Source organism: Capsicum annuum, chromosome 8 (assembly GCF_002878395.1).
Source record: "Capsicum annuum cultivar UCD-10X-F1 chromosome 8, UCD10Xv1.1, whole genome shotgun sequence".
NCBI lineage: Eukaryota > Viridiplantae > Streptophyta > Magnoliopsida > Solanales > Solanaceae > Capsicum > Capsicum annuum.
Genome location: NC_061118.1, coordinates 172,853,460 through 172,876,190, shown reverse-complemented (window position 1 = coordinate 172,876,190; position 22,731 = coordinate 172,853,460). Strand labels below are relative to the sequence as shown.

Sequence of the window (22,731 nt, the reverse complement as noted above, 5' to 3'; positions counted from 1 at the left end):
ATTCACTATCACTGACTTTCAATTTAAATTTAATTTTTAATCTCCCAAAAAATAAAAAGATTTCAAATTTAAATTTTAATTAAAACAAAGGGATAATACCCACGAAAATACCTGAAGTTTGACCGAATTACCAGTTGAGCATACTGAACTTTGTGGGGGTCCTATTACCCCCAGACTTTTTTTTGTCATAGTTTAATGGCATATATCTGCCACTTGGCACACTGCGTGTGATTCACGCGCATTGAGCGCGTGAACAGTGTTAAAAACGTTTTAAAACTCTTTTTTTTTTTGCCAAACAGCCCCTTAATTTTATAATTATTTAAAGTTTTATATTTTTTATTTATTTTTTCATTCTTCTTTCTTCTTAATGGAACTCGAAATATCATGAAAAAAAAAATTTCATGTATGGAACTCAGAATCTTTTCGAATTAATGAAAAGATTAATGGTTATAATTAATAGAAAGATTTTTCCGAATTTTTCGAGTTTCATTTATAATTTGAACTCGAAATTATAAATGGATTCGAACTCGGAATTATAATTCGGAAAGATTAATGGTTATAATTAATGGAAAGATTCCGAATTAAATTTCATGTATGGAACTCGGAAAATTCCTTAATGGTTATAATTTAATGGAACTCGCTAAATGAAACTCAATAAATGATTCAGAAGATTCAAAATCGAAAACTTGCTAATTTAATTTCGAGTTCCATTAATGGAAATTGAATCTTCCGAGTTCCATTAACGGAAGATTGAATAGCTTCATGGAAATTGAATCTTCCGAGTTCCATTAACAGAAGATTGAATAGCTTCATACATGAAATTAAATTTTTTGAATCTTCCGAGTTTCATTAGTGAATTTTTCAAATCTTCCGAGTTCCATTAATGGAAATTTTTCGAATCTTTCGAGTTCCATTAATGAATTTTCTGAATCTTTCGAGTTCCATTAATGGAAATTGAATCTTCCATTGAGTTTTCAATTAGCGAGTTTTATTGAATCTTCCATTAATGAAACTCGCTAATTGAATCTTCCGAGTTTCAATGGAAAATTAATGGAAGATTCCATTCAATTATTTGAAAAAACTTTCATCCTAAATTCAATGGAATCATTTGGAATATTTAATATGGTTGTAATTGTGAAAAAATGTTGAAAAGTGATAAAATAGAGAAGAAACGGCGCGTGTACCGCACTTTCCACGAAAAAAACTGGGTATACGTTTTGAGGGGGGATTAATTCACTTTAAAAAAGTCTGGGGGAGAATAATTAATTCCAATTAAAAAAGTATAGGGGGTAATAGAACCCCCGCAAAGTTCAATATGCTCAACTGAAAATTTGGTTAAACTTCAAATATTTTTGTGGTATTATCCCTTAAAAAAATGAAAAGAATTGAATTGAGAGGGAAAACTAAAATAAAAAATAAAAAATAAACGTGTAGGGCTGGGGGCGGGGGGGGGGGAAAAAGCTGGGGTGGAGTGGGGAAGCTAAGGGTTTTTAAAAAGAAAAAAATTACTATTTTTAAATTTTTAAAAATATTTTAAAATTTAAAAAGGTGGATGAAAAAAAAAGATCCTTTTTTTTTTAATTTTAATACTTTTAAAATTATTTTATGGAAGGGGCTAGGGGTGGGGTGAGATGGGGCTGGGTGGGGGTGGACACGGGATGAGGTGGAGTGGGGAAGGTTTTTTTAAAAAAAAAAAATTTATTATTTTTATATTTTGACAAAAAAATTTAAATTAAAAAAGATGGAGGAAAAAAAGATCCTTTTTTTATTTTTTTTAATTTTAATATTTTTATTTTTTTAATTATTTTAATGTAAAATTGACCAAAAATTGACCCTCACTCGCACCCCCAGGCGAGTGACTACACTCTCCTTGTCCTAGTTACCATTTCAATGCTACATAGGCGAGGTCAACGGTCAAAGGGTGCAAAATATTGCTTTTTAATGGGTTCAAGGGTCCAGATAACAAACATGTAAGTAGAAGTGTACAACTTACAAATCCGATATAGACAGGGGTACAAAAGGTGATTTTGCCTTTTCTTTTATTTTGCTTTACTTAGTAATTGTTCTTAGAGATTACAAACATCTTAATTATGTGGTGATGACACAAAAGTAAAATTAATATTTAATGAAGAAAAGTTATACTTTTGGGAAAATAAGATAATCAATAGTAAAAACACTTTTTAATTATTTAATATTTCTTAAAGGGTGTGTTTAAAAAAAAAAACACGACATATAGGGTGTGTTTGGTATGATGGAAAATGTTTTCTAGAAAATATTTTTTCATTTTCCCATGTTTGGTTATTAAAAAATTTTGAGAAAATATTTTTCAAAGTGACTTATTTCCTATCACTTGAGGGAAAATTCCTAATAAGTCAAGGGAAGTCATTTTTTAGATAAAACATTTGAGATCTTAAGTATACACTCCTCTTCTTCACCCCCAAGGCCCCAACAAAATCGATAGCGCACCCACAAGCAGATCATCGTCGTCTTCAATTTAGAACTTTCTCCCCCCTCTCTCTCTCCTCCCCACTGCAAGAATTTCAAATGTATGTCCATAACTAATTTATTTTATGGTGCCTAGTAAAAAAATTCTGAAATTTTTTCTCTTTTGTCTGTTTGGTTTCTGATTTGAGGCTAATTTTGTTCAAAAATTGAAATTTGAATTTTTGATTTGAGTTCAATTTTGCTCAAAAATTGAAATTTGGATAGTTTGACAGAATGACTTATTTGTCTGAAATGCTATGAAATGCTTTGAGTAGTTTGACGGAATGATTTGTTTTTTACTTAATTATGCGACTTGAAACTGAGAGTTCTAGAAATAGAGTTTGTTTATCCTTAAGGTCTTTACAACTGTAAATTACAATTTTTTTTTTTTAATTTTGCCCATCATTTTTTTTTATTTCCTGGTGTTTTTCTACTCTTTGACTTGCACAAAGTAACTTGAAAAAACTGTAATTGTAAATTTTGTTTAAATTATCTAAACAACCTATTCCAAGTTATAAGCTTCTCTATTTTAAGCATTATATATGCCTCGAGTATAATATCTCTAACATCCTATTGTTAATCGATAAATGAATGTGCTGTTGCATTCGATAACTCTATAAGTAATTTCTCTAACAATCATTTTTGTTAGCTTCAATTATTAGGGAGGGCATCATAGAAGCAGTGGTCTATGTAACTGTAAAATTTTATTGTCACCTTTGGCACTAAAACTTGCTGCTGAGAATTGTTTTTCCACCATTCTCCTTGTTCTCCTCTTATTTCTGAATGAACTTGACCAGTCTTGAGGAGAACTAAAGTTTACTTGAAATGTCCTACTCCCTCTTAAACTAGAGGTAGTTGACTGTTTATAAATCATAATAATATTGAAAAAGTTCTTATGTAGCTTAGTTTACCAACTAAAAGATAAATCAAAGTGTTAGATGATAAACAATATGCTTCCTGATTAAAGTTTTAAAGTTGATCAAATAACATGCTCTGAGAGGCTTTTCTCCGATAAACCAAACAACATGATAAACAACATGTTCCCTAACCTTCAGCGAGAACAATATGCTCCGATATTATTTTCTCCTTGCATTTCTCCTCCATATCCTTTTCCCTCCCAGCTCTATTTTCTTCTGCCTCTCTCTTCTATCACTTTCTTTCTTCATCAGGCATTATACTTGCAGTTCTAGCACTAGTATGTTGCATACATAAGTTCACTCCTTCATCTCCTTTTACAATTTCAATCTCTTGAAAGAAGTCTAAGGGACATCCAAGATGGTCTTAACTAACTCGACACTTGCGTAAGAGTAAGACTATGGTACAAATTTTAAGTATCTATATTTATTTCATGGAATAAATAAACCATCACCACCAAGCACAATACAATTCATTCTATGCACAATATAATTATTGGTGCAGCATAAAATCTTGGTCAAAATATGAGGAGGAAGTCCACAAAAAGCTAATGCTGGGTTTACTAGTTCTACTCCAGCAACTAGTTTTCTGTGTATCTTTTTCAACTTTCAACAACCATTGACATTACTTCTCTTGATTCTCAAATTAATACTATGTTTATATTTTTGGAGAAGACAATGATTAAGGATTAGGATATGGTGCCTAAATATGTATAAGAAAAAGCTTCAATCACTATTTTCTATTGTGCATATGTTAAGAATTCTTATCATACTTACAAAAAGATTTTTAATCCTAATGCTATCTTCTGTGAGTGGATAATTGTGAATGATCTTTCATACTACTGGATAGTGAATGCTACCTATCCAGTAGTGGATAATTGTGAATGCTACTTATAATTGTGAATGATTTTTAATCCTAATGCTACCTAGTTGTGAATGATCTTTCATACTACTGGATTCGTTACTAACAATTACTTATTGTACTTGTAACAGTATGTTTATGTTACATTAACCTATTAGAACCAAAAAAATTTGACATCAATTTTCTCTAATCTTTGTATTGTAGGCACATCCCAATCATGACAAGTTCATCAACAAAAACATTGAAATGTTCGACGAAATGTCTCTTGTGTGTGAAAATGATCGGGCTAGAGGAGTTTGTGCTAAATCATTTGAAGATATAGATTTTGATAGTTTTTTTGAGAAAGATAATGATAATGACCTTGAAGGGTCATCCATCGAAAAGGATGTGCAAGTAACTGAAGCTTCTCAAATCAAGGCAAGCCGCAAAAAAAAAAAAAACGTTCTTTTGAGGTGCAAGATGTCGTAGGTGATATATCAATAAAGTTTGGAGAAGTAGCAACGGCAATCGGTAGAATGGTTGATAGTCGTCTAGATGTGACAAAGTTGTATGAAAAAGTTATGGCAATGAAAGGTTATAATGAAGAGTTCCTCGGTGATGCTTTTGATTATTTGGTGCAAATCGATACTTTAGCTAAGGCATTCATAGTCAAAAATCAAAATCTTCGTAAGGTGTGGTTGGAACGATTCAAGCAACAACAACAACGATACCTATTGATTGGTTTAGCTTCATAGGATTTGGAAGCAACTATTATTCACGCGCTTTTATTTTTGATAATGTTTCGTGTATTTGCTTCCAAACTTCTGTCTTTTCTTTTGTTTTTTATAATGTATGGTGTATTTGTTTCCAAACTTCTCTCTTTTGTGCATTGTGGAAATTGATTAGGAAACATGAATTATGTAAGTAATAGTTGCTTAAATTTTAGCGTCTTGTAATATTTTGATACTTGATATTGATATTATTTTGCTATGCTTAAATTAGTTCCGATAAAATGTTGAGTTGCTTGATATATTAATTGATTGTTTAGTAGTATTTTTCAAAAAATATTTTTTCCTCTCACCAATCAAACAACTAAAAATATTTTTTTTAAAAATATTTTCCACCCACCAACCAAACATGAAAAAATAAGTAAAAAATCAACTTATTTTTCATGAAAACATTTTCCATCATACCAAACACACCCATAGTTTAAAACCAAGGGAGGTGTTTGATATTCCAAAATGGAAGCCAGTAGGTGACACAATAGCAATCTGTTTGTTTCATGCATGCATGGTTGGCCTTTTAAAATTTTTACTATTTTAATTGTTGCGGAATAATTTTATCACTATTCTTAAACTCTTAGCCGAGGAGATGCACTAAAGGACACTTGTTATTATTGTCCTGATGTTTAGTTGCTTACCAACTACTCCAAGTTGCTCAATGCAACCTAAGCTTTCTCATCATTTTAGCGGTAGGCCAGGTCAAGTCAAAATCAATCCCATTCACAAATGAGATAATAACAATATTCTTTTTTTTTTTTTAATTCGGTGTCCGGTATCCATATTGAAGCCCGAGTAATCCAGATTCGCACCAGGTAGGACCCCATTAGAGGGGTAGCGCTCCCAACAGAATTTTCTCCATGCCCAGAGTCAAACCCTCGACCTCTGGTTAAGGGTGAAGCAGCCTCATCCACTGCACCATAACCCATGTTGGTTAATAACAAAATCGTTATTTATTACTCTCCTCTTTATATCTTTACTTTTTCATATTTCTATTTTAAAATATCCAATATTACTTATTAAATTTATAAAATTAATAAATAATTTATTTATATTTATCTATTTTATCCTTAATATTAAATACTATACATTATTCGTTGTATTTTTCAAAGCAAAAAAATTTTATATTCAAAAGGTGATATAATAAAATAACTCCTCTATTTATTATTTCTTAACATAAATATCAAGTTAAGAGAGGACAAATATTTATGGAAGGAGGGAGTATTCTCGATTCAGTTTTACTTGACTTTACATTTTTTGAAAGTTAAATTATATGAACTTTAACCAACATTAATCTTGAAATGAAACTTAAAGAAATAAAACGTTAGCATTTTTCATATAGTTTCTGAACATCTATTTTTTTTTTTTTTTTAATAATCATGGTATTGGGGCAAGCTTGTTGGCAGTTGTTGCCTCTATTAGGAGTTGAACTTGAGACCTCATGGTGCTCAACTCAAATTCATTGAATCAGTAGGTGACACCCTTTATGTTTCTGAACATCTAAAATTTAAATTTAAATATTAAATTAATCTATTTCAATTTAGCTTCAAAATTTAGCCAAATTAATTATCATAAAGCAAAATGTGATAAGAAAAAATAAACTGAGTAGTATTCTAGGACTCTTAAATTATGTATATTAATTAACTTGTTAAATATTTTAAAAGGGCACATGATAACTTGAAACAAATAAGGTAATTTAGTAACCTACTATATTCGATAAAACAATACCTACAAAATGCTGCATGGCCATTTTATTTTATGAAACATAAATCGTTGTTTTAATATGACCCTTATGGTCTTTTAAAATTCTATTAGAAGGTCTCTTAAGGTCTGCTAAATTTTTTAATCATACTGGCCGGGCGAATCCAGGGTACTGGTTGGGGGTTCTCGAAAATTCAGTAACTTTCGAACGGATCTAATATTTACATAAAGAAATCTAGTAAATATATAAAAATTATAAGTTGAGAACTCATTAACATAGGGTGTTGTTTGTCTAGTGGAGTAGAAGAACCTGCAGTATAAGTTTTAATGACATTTTGATTGTGAGTTGAAATTCTTTTAATTATTATTTAATTTTATCTAATATAAAAAACTCACAAACTTTAAATCTTAAATCCGCCTTATAGGAAATTAAAGAGAGATCAAAAGCAGCCAAGTTTTGTCAAACTCAGAGTCACAGGTTGCGTTCCTAGCTACTTCCTGGTTAGCCCATGGCCAGTTTCTTAAAATCATTATTATTTGCCAATTCGTCAGTCGAAACTTTCTGGTCAAACTATTCCAACTAACTACATATGTCCTTATATAAATATTTACTTCCACATTTCACATTTCACATTTCCCATGCATTTTAAGCATACACAAACTGAAGAAGCAATCAAGCTATATACCTTAGCCTCTTTCTAAGTTTGTGGATTTTTTACAAGCCCTAAACTAAGACTTGTAGAGAGATTTGCAAACAAGTTAAAAATGGCTGGTCATGTTGATGATCAAGTTAGTTCTTTACCGATAACACCACGGACGGTAACGATATCCCCAACAGCGTTTCATCATGACGATCAATTTGGTTCTTTACCCATAACTCCACGGACGGCGTCTGTAGCACAAACGCCGACCCTAGCATCATTGCCAATAACTCCACGGACGGCGTCCATAGCACCAACGCCCTCCATAGTATCATTACCTCCTTCACAGTTCCACTCACCATCTCTTTCTCGATCTCCGTTACTTCACACGGGAGACCATGCAAGTGGTGCTGAAAATCGAACCGTTAAAACTCCAAGGTCGCGCGGATTAACGCCGCGTTTCATCACTCCTTTGGGTAGTCCTCTTAGAAAGGCAATTAAAATGACCAGATTAGACCCACAAGACGCGTGGCTCCCAATCACTGAGTCCAGAAATGGAAACGCATACTACGCTGCGTTTCATACTCTTTGTTCTGGGATTGGTATTCAAGCTCTTGTTCTTCCTGTTTCCTTTACCATACTTGGCTGGTAAATTTTACTTTTTACTAATACATATTTTACCAACGGGTGAAAATTTTTATGTACTGATTGACTAACCTATGATGTGTTTTGTTAATTTTTGCAGGACTTGGGGTATTATTAGCTTAACGATAGCATTTGTATGGCAGCTTTACACTCTTTATTTAATGGTTCAACTTCATGAGAATTATGAAACAGGATTACGTTACAGTAGATACTTGCAACTGGCATGCGCAACTTTTGGTAAGCATCGATCATCAAAATAGATATTTTTAATTAGATGTATCAAATGGATCGATTCGATTAACTTGAGGGATCATGCATGATTTAATTCGTCTTAAGTTTGCTTGGGCCAAAATAGCTTAACAGGTCAAATAACGGGTCCGTCCAATTATATGACCCAACCTTTCATTTCACTTTTGGAAAAAATAATGTGAAATGAAGGCTAATATATTTTTCTGTCCTTTCAAATTAATTTTGCATAATTCTCAATCTTCAAATTTGATTTGTATGTTTTCGTTTCATTTTGATCCATCGGGACACACTATTTTGACCTAATAGTTTGACGAGTTATTTTGAAATTTACCTGTTGGGCCAATTCGACAAACATATCATAAATTAACTCGTTTAAACTTGGATGGGTTACTATGACATGTTGATTTATTTTCACCTCTCTATGCCTGATAATTTATGATGTTTTGGTTGATTCAGGTGAGAAATTAGGGAAACTAGTTGCAGCGTTTCCAATCGGGTATCTGTCAGCGGGTACATGCTGTGCGCTGATTATTATAGGTGGTTCATCAGCAAAGCTATTATATCAGACTTTATGCGGAGCAACATGTAGTAATCCCAAGCCATTAACAAATGTGGAATGGTACTTGGTGTTTACTTGTGCAGCAGTGGTCCTAGCTCAGCTGCCAAATTTGAATTCTATAGCTGGAATTTCTCTAGTTGGTGCTCTTACAGCTGTTGGATATTGTACAGCACTATGGGCAGTTTCAGTTGCTGAGGGTAGGCTACCTAATGTGTCTTATGATCCAGTGAGGAAGGGAAGTCAAGTTGCTAGGATATTTGATCTTCTTAATGCTCTTGGTATTATTGCTTTTGCTTTCAGAGGCCACAATCTCATACTTGAAATTCAGGTAATCATCATCTTATCTTCCTGATTTGTAAAATGTAATTACAATTTTGGCGACTAAATATGAAAAATATTACTAGTACTAAGAGTTTATTGAAGATAAGTTCAAAAAGACAATTGAAGTTTAAAAATTGATTATTGAAGTGGGTTGACCAACTTACCTAATTAAGCCTATAAAGTAAGATTTTTTTTTTACCACATGACATAATTAGGTACCGCCAGATTGATGAAAAGCAGCCAGAACAATGTTTGTTGTTGACTTTGACTTTTGCTGACCTTTTTAGTCGACCACTTTGGAAGTTCTTACCAACTTGTGGTTGATGACTAAAAATAGTAGTAGTATAAATAATTCTGTTTACAATAGGTAAAAATGACGTGGGATGTTAACAAAAAATATATTAACGTTTTACTGGTATATATTCCCTCCGTTTCATATTAGTTGATGGAGCACACCCATTAAGAAAATATTAATTAGGGGGTTTATCTTATTAATTATGCTTTGAAAATATAAATTTGAGTAAATATACTTTGTTTAATCATTTAATGTTAAGGATAGTATTGGAAGAATATAATAAAATTCTCTTGATTTCATCTAAATTGAAATAAATATTTTTAGAAAGAAAGACGACTTAAACTGATGATTTTGTTAATTAATTAATTAATGCAGGCCACAATGCCTTCAAGTGAGAAGCACCCATCGCGAGTGCCCATGTGGAAGGGTGTGCAATGGTCATATCTACTCATAGCAATGTGCTTATTCCCTCTAGCAATTGGTGGTTACTGGGCTTACGGTCATTTGGTATGCATCCCTCCCCTCTTCAACTCTTTATTAAATTACAATATAGTAATCTTTTAAATAAATGATGAAAAATTTAATATTGATTCCGCATAATCTTATTTCAGATTCCAGCAAATGGGAGCATGTTAACGGCATTATTCGCATTCCACAGCCAAGACGTTTCACGATCCGTGTTAGCTTTGATATGTATTTTTGTGATTATAAACGCGGTGAGCTCATTCCAAATCTATGGGATGCCAATGTTCGATGATATGGAATCAGCTTACACAACAAGGAGCAAAAAAGCTTGCCCATGGTGGCTCCGTGCCATATTCAGGGCAATTTTCGGGTTCGTGTGCTTCTTCATTGCCGTGGCAATTCCATTTTTGGCTAGCTTTACTGGGCTTATTGGAGGAATTGCTCTGCCCGTTACATTTGCTCATCCATGTTTCATGTGGCTTAAAGTCAAGAAGCCCAAAAAGTACTCTCTAAGTTGGTGGATAAATTGGGGACTTGGACTATTGGGAATGGGCTTAAGTGGGATTATGATTGCTGCTGGTTTGTATGTTGTCATTGACACTGGTGTTAAAATTAGCTTCTTCAATCCTCAGTGAGTAGTTTTCAACAGCAAAAAGTGTGGAGAAAACATATATATTGGCCTACTTGGAAATTTAATACTAAAAAAGGTTGGTGAGGGTTGGTTTGAACAAGAATTTAATTTGGTAGATTTTTTTTTTTTTTTTTTATTTCTTTGTAGTTCTTTCTGGATATTCAAAGGAATAAATTGGTAGAGTTTCTTGATTCAACATGGACACGTTTGAACATATCTAATTTGCATTCGGTTTACTCCACAGACGCAGTTTTTATTTGAAAGAAGGTGCAAATTCAAATGGTAACACAATTGGGAATTCATGGACAATGATTATGAAAACTAATTCAACTTCTTGAATGGGTTAATTGCTGACCTAACCTCATGGGTTGGTGAGTCAGTATGATACTTTTCTTTTTTTTGACTACATTAATGATCATTAACCTATATGAGATTATTACAAATGAATAGAAATACAACATTGAGACTAAATACAGAAATTAACCTATATCACATACCACTAAATAAGGATAAGTCCCCTAATACAACATGTCCAGTTAATTTCACAAGGGGCCCTAGAAGGGTAGAATATACGTTATTCTCACTCATACCTTTGTTAGGTAGAAAGGATAGGCCCTCAACTCAAAATAAGCCTTTGGCCAAATTGTCTGCTAAGTTGTTTGAATTCTGTAAAGTTGTATATATTAAAGTATGGAAAGTATTATTAATGAGATTGTGTAAAATATATGTGATATGCCAAAAGAAAGGGAGTGCAATGCAGCATTTGGCACTGGATATGTGTTTCTTTTGTTGGTCAAAAGCTGAATCAAATATATAGAAGGCTAGAGTATTTGTGACAAAGCATAAATAGAAGTGATGCAATTGAAGAGCCTAACAATATATGCATTGGACTAAGTAAAGCAGTGGCCCAACAATATTAAAATGTGAAGCAGAGTCGTCCATTAATTACATTGTAATTTTCCATCTTGTTTGAACCAATGAATGTGTACCAGGTGCAATTCCCAAACCTGGTCGGTGCTAAGATTCTTTTCATTTCATCGTCCAAGAGCCACTAACATTACCACTCTTTCTTAAAACAAATCACAAAAGCCAATGGGCCTTTGCTTTTACACAATGTAATGTAGTACGATCTAAGCAATAAACAAGAATATCATCCAGATAACCACAACATTAATTAAACACATCATAACAAAATCTCAATATGCGTAAACCGTCCAAACCGACCATTTCACTATTTTTGCTAGCACCAATAGCCGACAGATGAACACATTTCTACACAACCCAAAATCTCCTACGATTTGTTTCGCCTATATAAACAGTGACTTCGACAAGGCTATAGGGCACAAAAGAAAACAGTCAAAGCAATTGCAATTTGTAACTTTAACTTCAATTTCATATCTATCCTACTTGTACTAGCTAATCAAAGAGAAAATGGCAGAGCAAAAAGGTCACTCAGAGGAGACAATCAACAAGGGTGTAGCTTCAGAGACTACTGATCGTGGATGTGGATTGTTCAACTTCATGGGAAAGAAAGAAGAAGAAGAAGAAAAGGCCCACAATGACACTGTCATGATCGACACGCCGACCAATGTGGTAGAACCAAAGGAGGAGAAGCACACTCTCATGGAAGAACTTCACCGCACTCACAGCAATTCTAGCTCGGTAAGCTACTTTGAGTAAATGTGCATATAATTTTCTGTATTCATAATGTAATTTTTTTCGATGAAGGGTAATAAGCTGACCATCCTTCACTATATATGGCTATAGCACTGGGTAAATGTGCATGCTAAAACGTGTCAAATTAATAAGCGGGTCATGATCTTACTCTATTTAAGTTACCTTGGACAAACAAGTAAAACAACTAATTAATATAACTACTCAACTTGCTTAATATGTTCATCTTTGTTTTCGTCTTACGATTCCTTTGTTTGATCGCTTGAAATTTCAGTCGAGCGACGATGAGGAAGTTGAAGAGGGTGGAACTGGAGAGAAGAAAAGGAAGAAGAAGGGACTAAAAGAGAAGATCAAAGAAAAGATATCTGGTGATCATGAAAGCAGTGATAAGCAAAAAACTGAAGTAATTCCCATGGACAACTGCCCTGCTCCTAATCCAGAATTAGCAACACACGAAGAAGACAAGAAGATAGGATTTATGGACAAGATCAAAGAGAAACTTCCAGGTCACTACAACAAGACTGATCAAGAAGTAGTCAATAGTACTGGACCTGCTGCTCATAGTGCTTTAGATGAGCAAGTCCATGGAGGCGAAACAAAAGATCAGAAGAAAGGTTTACTTGACAAAATCAAAGAGAAATTGCCTGGACATGGCCACAAGAACAATGACGATGAAGGGAAACACAAGTCTAACTGAAATTGAAAATTAATCATCTAGCTTCTGCACTACATGCAGACTGCAGTTTAATTTACTTGTATGAATGCTTCTTTAATGTTTTGTTTGCTTAGTCGGAGTAGTGGTGTGATCCTTGTAATTGGCCTCACGAGCCATTGCTCTTCTATTGTGTGTGTCAATTCCAATTAAATGAAATTTTCTATTGTATGGGTAAAATATTGGTATCATCTTTCCTAGCATGATGATATCTCATGAGTTAGCTGTAAAGCCACAAAAATTAGTTTTTATCACAAGGAAGTACATATTGAACTTTATATACCCACCATAATTGTAAAGTCTCTTTTTTAATTACCTATAAGTAAGTAAACGATGTTCCAAAAATAGTCGAAAAGAGCAACAAAGTTTCACCTATATGGTAATGTAGGGAAGATTGATATCTTGAAAACAAGCAGCTTGATCAGTGGACCAAACATAATATTGATAGTTCCTTTTATAATTTAAGAAAGCTAAGTTGGGTAATCTATGGCCCAATCAGTTGTGGGCTGCTAGGTGTGCCCAAAAGAACCTTTGGATAATTAGCTACTTTTAGCCCTTGAGTCCACTCAACGTAGGGCCACTCATAAGGGTGAAATTGTTTGCCGCTGCCCTCTAATACATTGACAATGGCCCAACAAGCTCAGCAAGCCAGACCATAAGAACTACTAGTCCACGACGCAGAGTTTTCTCGATCGGGACAAATTTCATAAGTATGCCATTTTCAGACTAGTAATTAGAAAAAAAAAAATAAAAAATAAAAAATAGCTGTAAATTCTCAAGTCATTGAAAAATACGCAACCTTACATATCCATGACATTATCTTGGATTTCGAACTTAAAAAAGTGAAAATTCAATCACATACGAATCTGACCTTTTTAAGTGTGAAATTCATGATAATATTTTATATCTTTCACTTGTCTTAAGTTCAAAATCCATTACTATGTCATTCTGTTAGTTACAATGACTGAGGTAAATAAAAAGAGAAGTTATAGGGGACCAATAATCACAAACGAAAAAAACGGAGGAAGGGAGAAGCTTCCCATGCATATTTTTAATTAAATAGTAGAGTCTTTTACATCAACAACCCAATTTTTCTCAAAGGAGAAAGGCATGCACAGTTGTACTTGTAATGTTGTCACAAAATTAAATACTAAAAAATACGCACAAGAATTCCGTGCATGTGTAGCGTCAATAATCACGGATACACCAAAGTTTCCAGCCTTACAAAGAAAATAAAATAAACCAATTTTACGAATACAATCAACGCGGTGTAAGACTTAGTTATAGAGAAGAATGAAATTAAATGAAGTTGCCAGCTTTTTGTGTGTTTTCTATTGAAACACCTTACGTCTTCATGAATAACTTTTAATTGACTTGAAAATAATGTATAAAATAGCTTGTTTAAGTTAATTAAGTTATTCTGATATGCATAAGTGTTTTTATCTCGCAGCCGCATATGGGAGTTTAATTCGATGAGTTCAATTTTTGTGTTCTTGCCATTGAATTTATTATGCTTTTGAAATTATGGTTAATTATAAGCTAGTACTATTTATTAAAATTTTAGTAATTTTAAAATTCAAACACATTTCTATGTTCATGTCAAAAAATATTTACGTAGGTAGATCTGTCCTTAATTGTTGCAGAGTTGCAATATGTGTCGGGTTCATCTGAACTCAAAATTTTCCATGTTGAGTAAATTTATAAAAAATAAAATAAAATTACAGCATATAGCAAGTTTGAACCCAAATTTTTAACAATATGTAACAAGTTTAATACTAAAAACCTCAAAAGATTGAATTCGTTTGCTTCTGGGGTATTGCTATTATGTATAACTTAAATTCAGTGTTACGATTCTTTTTGTTCTTTTTTAACTATGGAAAGTTAACTTTGGCGTGATTAATTACCACTTCCTTCCTGCACCAACTATTTGGTCATCATTCTTTAAGGAAAATCTATGCTCGAGTGCTCAGTGCTTTAATTTGTAGTCTAAGGAACTCAAAGTGAGTAATTAATATTTTCCATCACGTTAGTAATTAGTAATAATATGAACAAGGCTTATTCACCAACCAGAGTAATTGAATTAACCTTTATGAAGGCGCTAATTAAAGTGAAATTGATGAATACTCATCCACTGATTACAGTTAAGTAATGAGAACAATTTGTTAGAATTTTTATCTTGTCTTTTATTGAGCAAGCTAGCACATCCTTTATTTCAAAAGTTTCAATGCCTGAATTGAAATTTGTTAGTACTCCTAGTAATTTCTTTAGAATTACATTTCAAAAGACTTACGCATAAAAAAAATTGACTATATAGCATTTTGGGAAATTAGTTTTAGACAAGTCTAACATGGAAAAATTTGGACCTAATTTCAGGGTCCCACCAACACCATTCATTTTTGTTTTTCCACAGGTATCCACCACTCAAATTGGGACAGATTAATCTGAATTTCATTTTAAGGTATAAAACGTTCCTTATAAAAAACGAATTCATACTTAGCATTCGAATTGAAGATCTCAAATTCACCACAAGTTTTGATAACTTCTATAACAATTTTTTTTTTGCGATAAATAATTTGTCAATATGAAGACTATGGAAGGTATAAAAGTGCTAAATGACCACAATTATAATAAGACTTTTATAACCCTATTTAAATTTTATCATAAAAGGACAAAAATTAAGTGTGAACACAACTTTTTTCAAAAAACAAGTGGAAAGTGGATGGTGGGGTCGGTATTACAACGAAAAAACAGCATGAAGAAGCTCTATTTTATTTTAGGTTGAGTTTCTTTTACTTTCATACTTATATATGCCAGCCTGGCATACATACACCAAGATTAATGGCACTTCTAAACCGTGTTTTTCATTCCGTTACTAATTAAACCATACTTTACAATGCTTCTTTTCTTTTTCCTAATTCCCACTTCCATCACTATATATAAACACTTCATTTCTCATTTTTCCTATATGCATTTTGCACTACTTTCCAACTATTCATATAGTAGTAATTAATTCCCCATATATATATACATACTAACTACTAGTATTATTATTATTTATAACTTAGTAATAGATACATACATACATACATACATACACTTGAACGATCATCGATCTCCATAATATACTTGTTCCACGTACATACTATCTATCATTTGGTACATATTACATTGATTGTGTCCATAGAAAAATTGACGAGAATGTGGTGTCGAATAATTGTGCTAGTAGTGGCGCTGTGCATGGCAGCAGTTGTTGCGGAGGATCCTTACAGATACTTCGACTGGAGAATCAGCTACGGCGACGTATATCCTCTCGGCGTCCGCCAACAGGTACGTTACAAAAATGTCATGATATATTTTTATGATTATACTACTAATGCCAGTTTCTAAACGTAAATGTATCATATTTAATCTTATCACTTTTGAAATAAATGAAACCTAAAGGCACGTTTGAATTTGTCTTTAACTGATGATGGTGATAACGAACAGGGAATTCTGATAAATGGACAATTTCCAGGTCCTGATATATACAGCGTCACCAATGACAACCTTATCATCAACGTCCATAATGACTTGCCTGACCCTTTTCTTCTCACTTGGTATGTTTTTTAATTTTTTTCACTTATAGAAATATGTAGCAGCCGTGTTTGTTATGGCATGTTAAAGTAAGTAGATAGGGTAGATATTCGTTATAGAAATTAGATCCATAATTTAAACACCCGTTTATTCTGTTTTGTCTATGTGTAACGTCTCCATCTTTAACACATTAAATGAATTTAAGCATAAAAATCACTCAATCATTTTTAAGTGGTCTGTTAGAAAATAGTCCAAAACCGAACGCCAATAGCATAAATGAAAAAACAAAAGAAAACCACTTTAATTATATTTCTTCCTTTTTCTTGGCTTTGCAAGAATATATATTTCAAGTTTTCTAGATAGATCATTTGAGACTTTGATATAATAAAATATCAGTAAAACAAATGAAAGCCATTTTCAGGAGTTGGAAAAATATAAGAGACATATCAATTTTTTTCTTTTAGACGAGATATTATCAAGGGTTAGCTTGACCAAATTTGTAATTGACTTTTTCAAAATAAGGTAAAGTCATCAAAAGCCGGCAATAAGCATTAGCTAGCCGTATCTAAGGTTTTACGACTACTAGAATATATAATATTTTAGCTGACTTTAGATGGTTAGGCACCTAATAGCTAGTTTGGCCAAAATTTTAGGTTTTGTTTATTTTGGGAAGTGATATTCTTGAGAAGAAATACTTTTGAAAATAATATAGTAACAATTTGTGTTTGATCAATTTGAAAGAAAAAAAAACTCTGGCGTCAATATTAGATGAGCAATATGAGGAGAATCTACTTTTCAACTTCTTGAAAACAGTTTCTATTATTACTATTCAAAAACACACTTATTTACTTCTAAAAACTCGGTCACACATCAACTATCTAATATGAACACTTTTAACTTGTTAGAAGTTTGATCAAACATACTGTAATACCTTGACAAATTTCTAAAATGATCTATTGTAGAAAATATGTCAAATTAAGATTCACGAACTAAATGCATTTGGCAATAAGGAATGCAAATTACAAATGTGTAATTTACGAGAACAAAATTTACAATGCAGGAATGGACTCCAACAAAGGAAAAATTCATTTGAAGATGGTGTATATGGAACAACATGTCCCATCCCTCCAGGAAAAAATTTCACATACATAATGCAGGTGAAAGATCAAATTGGAAGTTTCTTCTATTTTCCATCACTCCAATTCCACAAAGCTGCTGGTGGATTTGGAGGAATTAGGATTCTCAGTAGGCCAAGAATTCCAGTCCCTTTTCCTGAACCTGCTGGTGATTTCACCATTCTTATTGGAGATTGGTACAAAACTGATCACAAGGTAAATATTGTGTTGAAAAATTACTTTCGTCGCACTAAAGCACCCTTACTCTTAGCATATTTTTTGATAAGGGAAGGGGCTATATTTAATCTGCCCTGAGGATATTCGAATTGTTGATTTTGGATATATTTGCAGGTCTTAAAAACAATTTTAGACCGCGGAAAGATGCTCAAATTCCCTGATGGCATTCAGATCAATGGCCTGGGTCGTGATGGTGCAAGATTCACCGTTGAACCAGGTATGTCCAGAAACAAAATGGACTGTTTCTGTTTCAAGAACCATTTGTTAATCTTCACTCGTAGAGTAATGAGTTTTAATGGGTGATAATTTCCCAGGGAAAACATACAGGTTAAGAATATCCAATGTGGGACTTCAAAATTCACTGAACTTCCGAATTCAGGGACACAAAATGAAGTTGATTGAAGCTGAGGGAACTCACACAATTCAAACTACATTGTCTTCTCTTGATGTACATGTTGGCCAGTCCTACTCAGTGTTGGTCACTGCAGATCAGCCTGCTCAAGACTACTACATAGCTGTTTCCAGCCGCTTCACCACTCAAATACTCAATTCCACAGCCATTCTTCACTACAGCAACTCGAAAAAGCCGGTTTCTGGACTGCCTCCTCCAGGGCCCATCGATGTTTCTTGGTCTCTAAATCAGGCTCGTTCTATCAGGTATGGACACCTTTTCTTGAATTTTTTGTTGAAGTACATGATGACCCCGTCTAGAAACTTTTGAACTGTAAGAGAGAACACGCGCTGACCTAATTCTTTTCATGGATCAATACATGGAAAATGGCATTGAGATTTGAACTCAAAACCTCAGCCTGCTCCGATATCTAATTAAAAGTGATCTCTCTTAACATGTTTTAACCATTTAGATGAGGCGGTCATACACTTCAACATTTTTCCAATGATGTGTGTAACTGCTTTATTCTTGAATTAGAAGTGCAATACGAAACACATTCTTTTATGATTTCCAGGACTAATCTTACAGCCAGTGGGCCAAGACCAAATCCTCAAGGCTCCTACCATTATGGTCAGATCAATGTCACTAGAACAATAAGACTAGCCAATCATGCTGGCTTAGTTGACAGAAAACAGAGATATGCAGTTAATGGCGTATCCTTTATCCCTGCTGATACGCCGCTTAAGCTAGCAGACTATTACAATATCAATGGAGTATTTAAAGTTGGAAGCATTCCGGATCAGCCTGTAGGTAGACATATACACCTAGACACTGCAGTTATGGGAGCAGACTACAGAGCATTTGTAGAGATTGTATTTGAGAACAAAGAGAACATAGTTCAAAGTTGGCATCTTGATGGATACTCTTTCTTTGTCGTCGGGTAATTACACCTCAACATCTCATTCTATACACAAAAATCATATGCATTTAGTTACTGAACAGTGAATTACTGTAATTTTCACAGAATGGATCAAGGTAGATGGAGTCCTGCTAGTAAACAACAGTACAACCTTATAGACGCAGTGTCACGCTGTACCACACAGGTTAGAATCAAATAATCAACTCGTCAATTACTCAGTGTTATGTTTCACAATGCCATTTTTCTAACTTTTGAACACAAAGTACAAAATGTGACATTTCTTGATTCTTGGTATTGGCTTTGACAGGTTTATCCAAGATCATGGACGGCAATATATGTTCCCCTAGATAACGTAGGAATGTGGAACCTGAGGACTCAATTCTGGGCAAGGCAGTACCTTGGCCAACAGTTTTATTTGCGAGTTTATACACCAGTTCAGTCATTCCGCGATGAATATCCTATTCCAAAGAATGCTTTGCACTGTGGTAGGGCCAAGGGTAGAACCATAAGAACATTATAGTTCTTTCAAAGACACTTGGAAAATGAAGACTAAGAAGGAGCACTTACTGATACTTGCACAAGAAAAAAATGACCTCTTGTCATCTTTCCATTGCTGCTAATCATTTATCACTTAACTATTTTACTAATCCAATCATTCATTCCTACACTGTAATTCAAAGTATTGCTTATTAGAATTAGACATGTATCTAGCATTGGTGTTTGTATTATGTCACTAATTATGTGTAATATCATTTAAAGTTCCCAAATTACAAATAACTAAGTCTCAGAGAGTTTAAACATCATGTTTTTCCTCTTACTAGGCATGAATTACTGTCACAAATATAATTAATTGATAGCCTCATCAGGCCAAAATAGTAACCATATCCAATGTAGAATAAGACCAACAATAAAAACAAGTATTACATTTCTCACTTGCTTCCATCGGAGTAACAAGAACTTTTCAATTCGCTTCGTAGAGCAATAATAGAAGTTTCCTCAAGACGATAATAATAAGACAAACAATCCAAGTTGATAAATAAGCATGCCAAAATTGCATATTGACTGTTTCATCAGAATATGAAGTATTCTAAACAGTGTGATTATCACCACAAGTAAAGCCGGTCTGAGGCTATATTTGAAAAATAAACAAACCAACTACTGGGCAATCCGCCCCAGCTTGGTTAGCTGGTATTCACTGTCTTCTTCTGCTTTGGAATTTAAACCCATAATTCGTTTATTCTCAATTGAATAACTTATAAACTACCTTCACTCCAGCAGGAAAATAGTGCAAAGGTATGTATAACTAACTCAAGCACACCAATATAGAGAGAAGAGAAGGGCACTACACTATACCAAAGTTACTAACCTCGTTTTCGCCATGAAAAAGATGTGTCCTTTCTCCCTTCTTATTCTTCTGGCTCTATCAATATATGGCCCCAACTTAATCAATGCTGATGCACTGGGTCCAACGCAACCACCTATTTTCATACTAGGGGATTCAACAGCAGATGTTGGAACTAACTCTTACATCCCTGACTGCAATGCAACAGCTAACTTTCCTCATAATGGCATCGATTTTGTTAAATCAAGGCCAACTGGAAGGTTCAGTAATGGCCTCAACAGTGCTGATCATCTTGGTTAGTGTTACTGAAGTTTTAGCATTAGATCTAAGGAACATGACCAAATAAGATTTTGAGCAACCATTCCTACTTATTCTGCATGCATGTCATATATAGAGTCATTTCACTATCACTTCCAAATTTTTTTATACGGTGCTGTTCAAGCTAAGCTTGCGCACACCTCGACTATTTCACCGGGTACGTGCTACCTCCCACCAGCACATGTACCAGGTAACTCTGCCCTGCCAGCTAAGGTAGGTCGATGAGAAGAAATCACCTAGTGATTTTGGTCTCTTAACGGGTATTTAAACACTAGTCTCACATGGGATATACTCATTTCATTGACCGCTGTGTCACGCCCTTGAGTGTAAAACATTTCACTATTACATGTACAATGCTAATGGAGGATCTTGAACTTTCTAACTGCAGCAAGGCTTTTTGGATACAATAGTAGCCCACCACCCTTTCTATTTCTTCACAGCCTGAAATACGGTCTTCAATCGGGTATATATCGAGGTGTAAATTTCGCATCAGGAGGTTCTGGTCTCCTTGATGAAACTGGTTTACAGCTGGTAAGCCTTTTCATAAATATTATTCAGATTCCTTGAAAAAATATGCTCTAATAATCATCTCCCACAAAAGAGTAAAAAAAGAAAGCTTTGATAATTCCAATGTCTAAATAGGTATTTACCTATGTCTCTCCAAACAGAATGTCCTGAACTTGCCTCAGCAGATCAACCAATTTGTCACTGTACGCAGAAATTTGACTGCTGCACTTGGTCCTGAATTAACAGAAGCATTTCTCGCAAGATCTTTGTTCTGCATCAGTACCGGAAGCAATGACATCTTTGTTTATTTCAAGACCAGAAGTACAATGCCTAAAGAAGAGTTTATCAACCTACTCATGGAAGCGTATGAGAACCACATAAAGGTTGGTCTTGTTTGCACAAGTAAAATCCCAAAGATGGTATTTATCGGAAGCTAACACCACATTTGTCTATAACAGACTTTGTACAGCCTCGGAGCACGGAAGTTTGGCATCATAAGTGTGCCACCAATAGGTTGTTGTCCAGCCAACAGACTTTTGAATGGGACAAGGTGTTTCGAGCCCATGAATGATTTTGCCAGATGTTTCCATTCAGCTCTTGACAAGCTAATGTGCAAGCTAAGCTCAGAGCTACACGGGATGAAGTATGCTCTTGGGGACACATACAAAATGACCATAGACGTCATAGATAATCCACGTCCCTTCCGTAAGTACATCTCTGGACAAATTACTCTCTGCTAAGGATTAAACGTTCTACATCTAAGAAAGAAATTCTGATTATACTACAATCACACTATCTATGCTACTAATAGAAGTTTTTTCAAAGTCAATTTCTATGTCTTTACTACCATGTGACTTGTGAGTATGCAACTAATTGAACTAAACGTGAGGATGGTGTTTTCCTTGCATTTCAGACTTCAAAAATGTGGACACAGCCTGCTGTGGACATGGAACACTAAACGCCGAAGGAATTTGTAATGCAACAGCTAGTCTCTGTTCAGATCGCAGACAGTACATATTCTGGGATTTGTTCCACCCTACTCACGCTGCTGCACGGTTGGCAGCTAACACACTTTATGGTGGTCCAACACTCTATGTTTCTCCAATTAACTTTGCTCAGCTGGCTGCAGAAAATTAGTGTCATTAAACCTACTGAATGAATGTCACAGATTGTTACTTTCTCCTCTCAGACTCTCTTTTATACTTCCAATAAGTTCTATCAGTGGTTCCTCTGCCTTGGAGGATTTGGCATCTTTCACGTTATGTGTGATGTTATATGTAGTCATTCCATGCATCTAAATATTATTTGAGACTTCAGAGGATGAGACGTCTCTTGTTCGGTGATGTTTTATGAAATTAAAGAAATAAATCACCTTCAGGCCGAGCTCACATAACCCTCTTCATTCTCCCAGTGTGACC

The 22,731-nt window shown here is 34.1% G+C and overlaps 4 protein-coding genes across 4 annotated transcripts; all 4 read left to right on the top strand.

The window, feature by feature from the left end:
• The first annotated feature begins 7,286 nt into the window (after positions 1–7,286).
• Positions 7,287–10,721, top strand: LOC107840610 (lysine histidine transporter-like 8). Its single transcript, XM_016684526.2, has 5 exons — positions 7,287–8,008; positions 8,106–8,242; positions 8,711–9,141; positions 9,805–9,936; positions 10,041–10,721. The coding sequence occupies exons 1-5, from the start codon at positions 7,485–7,487 to the stop codon at positions 10,527–10,529; spliced, it is 1,713 nt and encodes a 570-aa protein (XP_016540012.2). The 5' UTR covers positions 7,287–7,484; the 3' UTR covers positions 10,530–10,721.
• A 911-nt stretch (positions 10,722–11,632) lies between these two features.
• LOC107840613 (phosphoprotein ECPP44) lies at positions 11,633–13,091 on the top strand. Its single transcript, XM_016684528.2, has 2 exons — positions 11,633–12,187; positions 12,474–13,091. Exons 1-2 carry the CDS (start codon positions 11,957–11,959, stop codon positions 12,894–12,896), a joined length of 654 nt encoding a protein of 217 aa, XP_016540014.2. The 5' UTR covers positions 11,633–11,956; the 3' UTR covers positions 12,897–13,091.
• Positions 13,092–15,517: 2,426 nt separating this feature from the next.
• On the top strand, positions 15,518–19,949 carry LOC107840611 (L-ascorbate oxidase homolog). Its single transcript, XM_016684527.2, has 8 exons — positions 15,518–16,238; positions 16,398–16,507; positions 17,545–17,815; positions 17,951–18,053; positions 18,151–18,493; positions 18,802–19,167; positions 19,252–19,330; positions 19,454–19,949. The coding sequence occupies exons 1-8, from the start codon at positions 16,110–16,112 to the stop codon at positions 19,664–19,666; spliced, it is 1,614 nt and encodes a 537-aa protein (XP_016540013.1). The 5' UTR covers positions 15,518–16,109; the 3' UTR covers positions 19,667–19,949.
• Positions 19,950–20,091: 142 nt separating this feature from the next.
• LOC107880048 (GDSL esterase/lipase At5g55050) lies at positions 20,092–22,634 on the top strand. Its single transcript, XM_016726967.2, has 5 exons — positions 20,092–20,783; positions 21,195–21,337; positions 21,475–21,696; positions 21,772–22,018; positions 22,227–22,634. Exons 1-5 carry the CDS (start codon positions 20,525–20,527, stop codon positions 22,448–22,450), a joined length of 1,095 nt encoding a protein of 364 aa, XP_016582453.2. The 5' UTR covers positions 20,092–20,524; the 3' UTR covers positions 22,451–22,634.
• The last annotated feature ends 97 nt before the right edge of the window (positions 22,635–22,731 follow it).

What these genes read in the sequence shown, in the direction of transcription:
- LOC107840610 (XM_016684526.2), top strand. Translation starts at nt 7,485, where the DNA reads ATGGCTGGTCATGTTGATGATCAAGTTAGTTCTTTACCGATAACACCA. An exon ending in TCCTTTACCATACTTGGCTG is followed by an intron (nt 8,009 to 8,105) that starts GTAAATTTTACT and finishes TAATTTTTGCAG; the next exon opens with GACTTGGGGTATTATTAGCT. An exon ending in ACTGGCATGCGCAACTTTTG is followed by an intron (nt 8,243 to 8,710) that starts GTAAGCATCGAT and finishes TGGTTGATTCAG; the next exon opens with GTGAGAAATTAGGGAAACTA.
- LOC107840613 (XM_016684528.2), top strand. Translation starts at nt 11,957, where the DNA reads ATGGCAGAGCAAAAAGGTCACTCAGAGGAGACAATCAACAAGGGTGTA. An exon ending in CTCACAGCAATTCTAGCTCG is followed by an intron (nt 12,188 to 12,473) that starts GTAAGCTACTTT and finishes TTGAAATTTCAG; the next exon opens with TCGAGCGACGATGAGGAAGT.
- LOC107840611 (XM_016684527.2), top strand. Translation starts at nt 16,110, where the DNA reads ATGTGGTGTCGAATAATTGTGCTAGTAGTGGCGCTGTGCATGGCAGCA. An exon ending in AATCAGGCTCGTTCTATCAG is followed by an intron (nt 18,494 to 18,801) that starts GTATGGACACCT and finishes TATGATTTCCAG; the next exon opens with GACTAATCTTACAGCCAGTG. An exon ending in TGTCACGCTGTACCACACAG is followed by an intron (nt 19,331 to 19,453) that starts GTTAGAATCAAA and finishes TGGCTTTGACAG; the next exon opens with GTTTATCCAAGATCATGGAC.
- LOC107880048 (XM_016726967.2), top strand. Translation starts at nt 20,525, where the DNA reads ATGAAAAAGATGTGTCCTTTCTCCCTTCTTATTCTTCTGGCTCTATCA. An exon ending in CGTATGAGAACCACATAAAG is followed by an intron (nt 21,697 to 21,771) that starts GTTGGTCTTGTT and finishes TGTCTATAACAG; the next exon opens with ACTTTGTACAGCCTCGGAGC. An exon ending in AGATAATCCACGTCCCTTCC is followed by an intron (nt 22,019 to 22,226) that starts GTAAGTACATCT and finishes CTTGCATTTCAG; the next exon opens with ACTTCAAAAATGTGGACACA.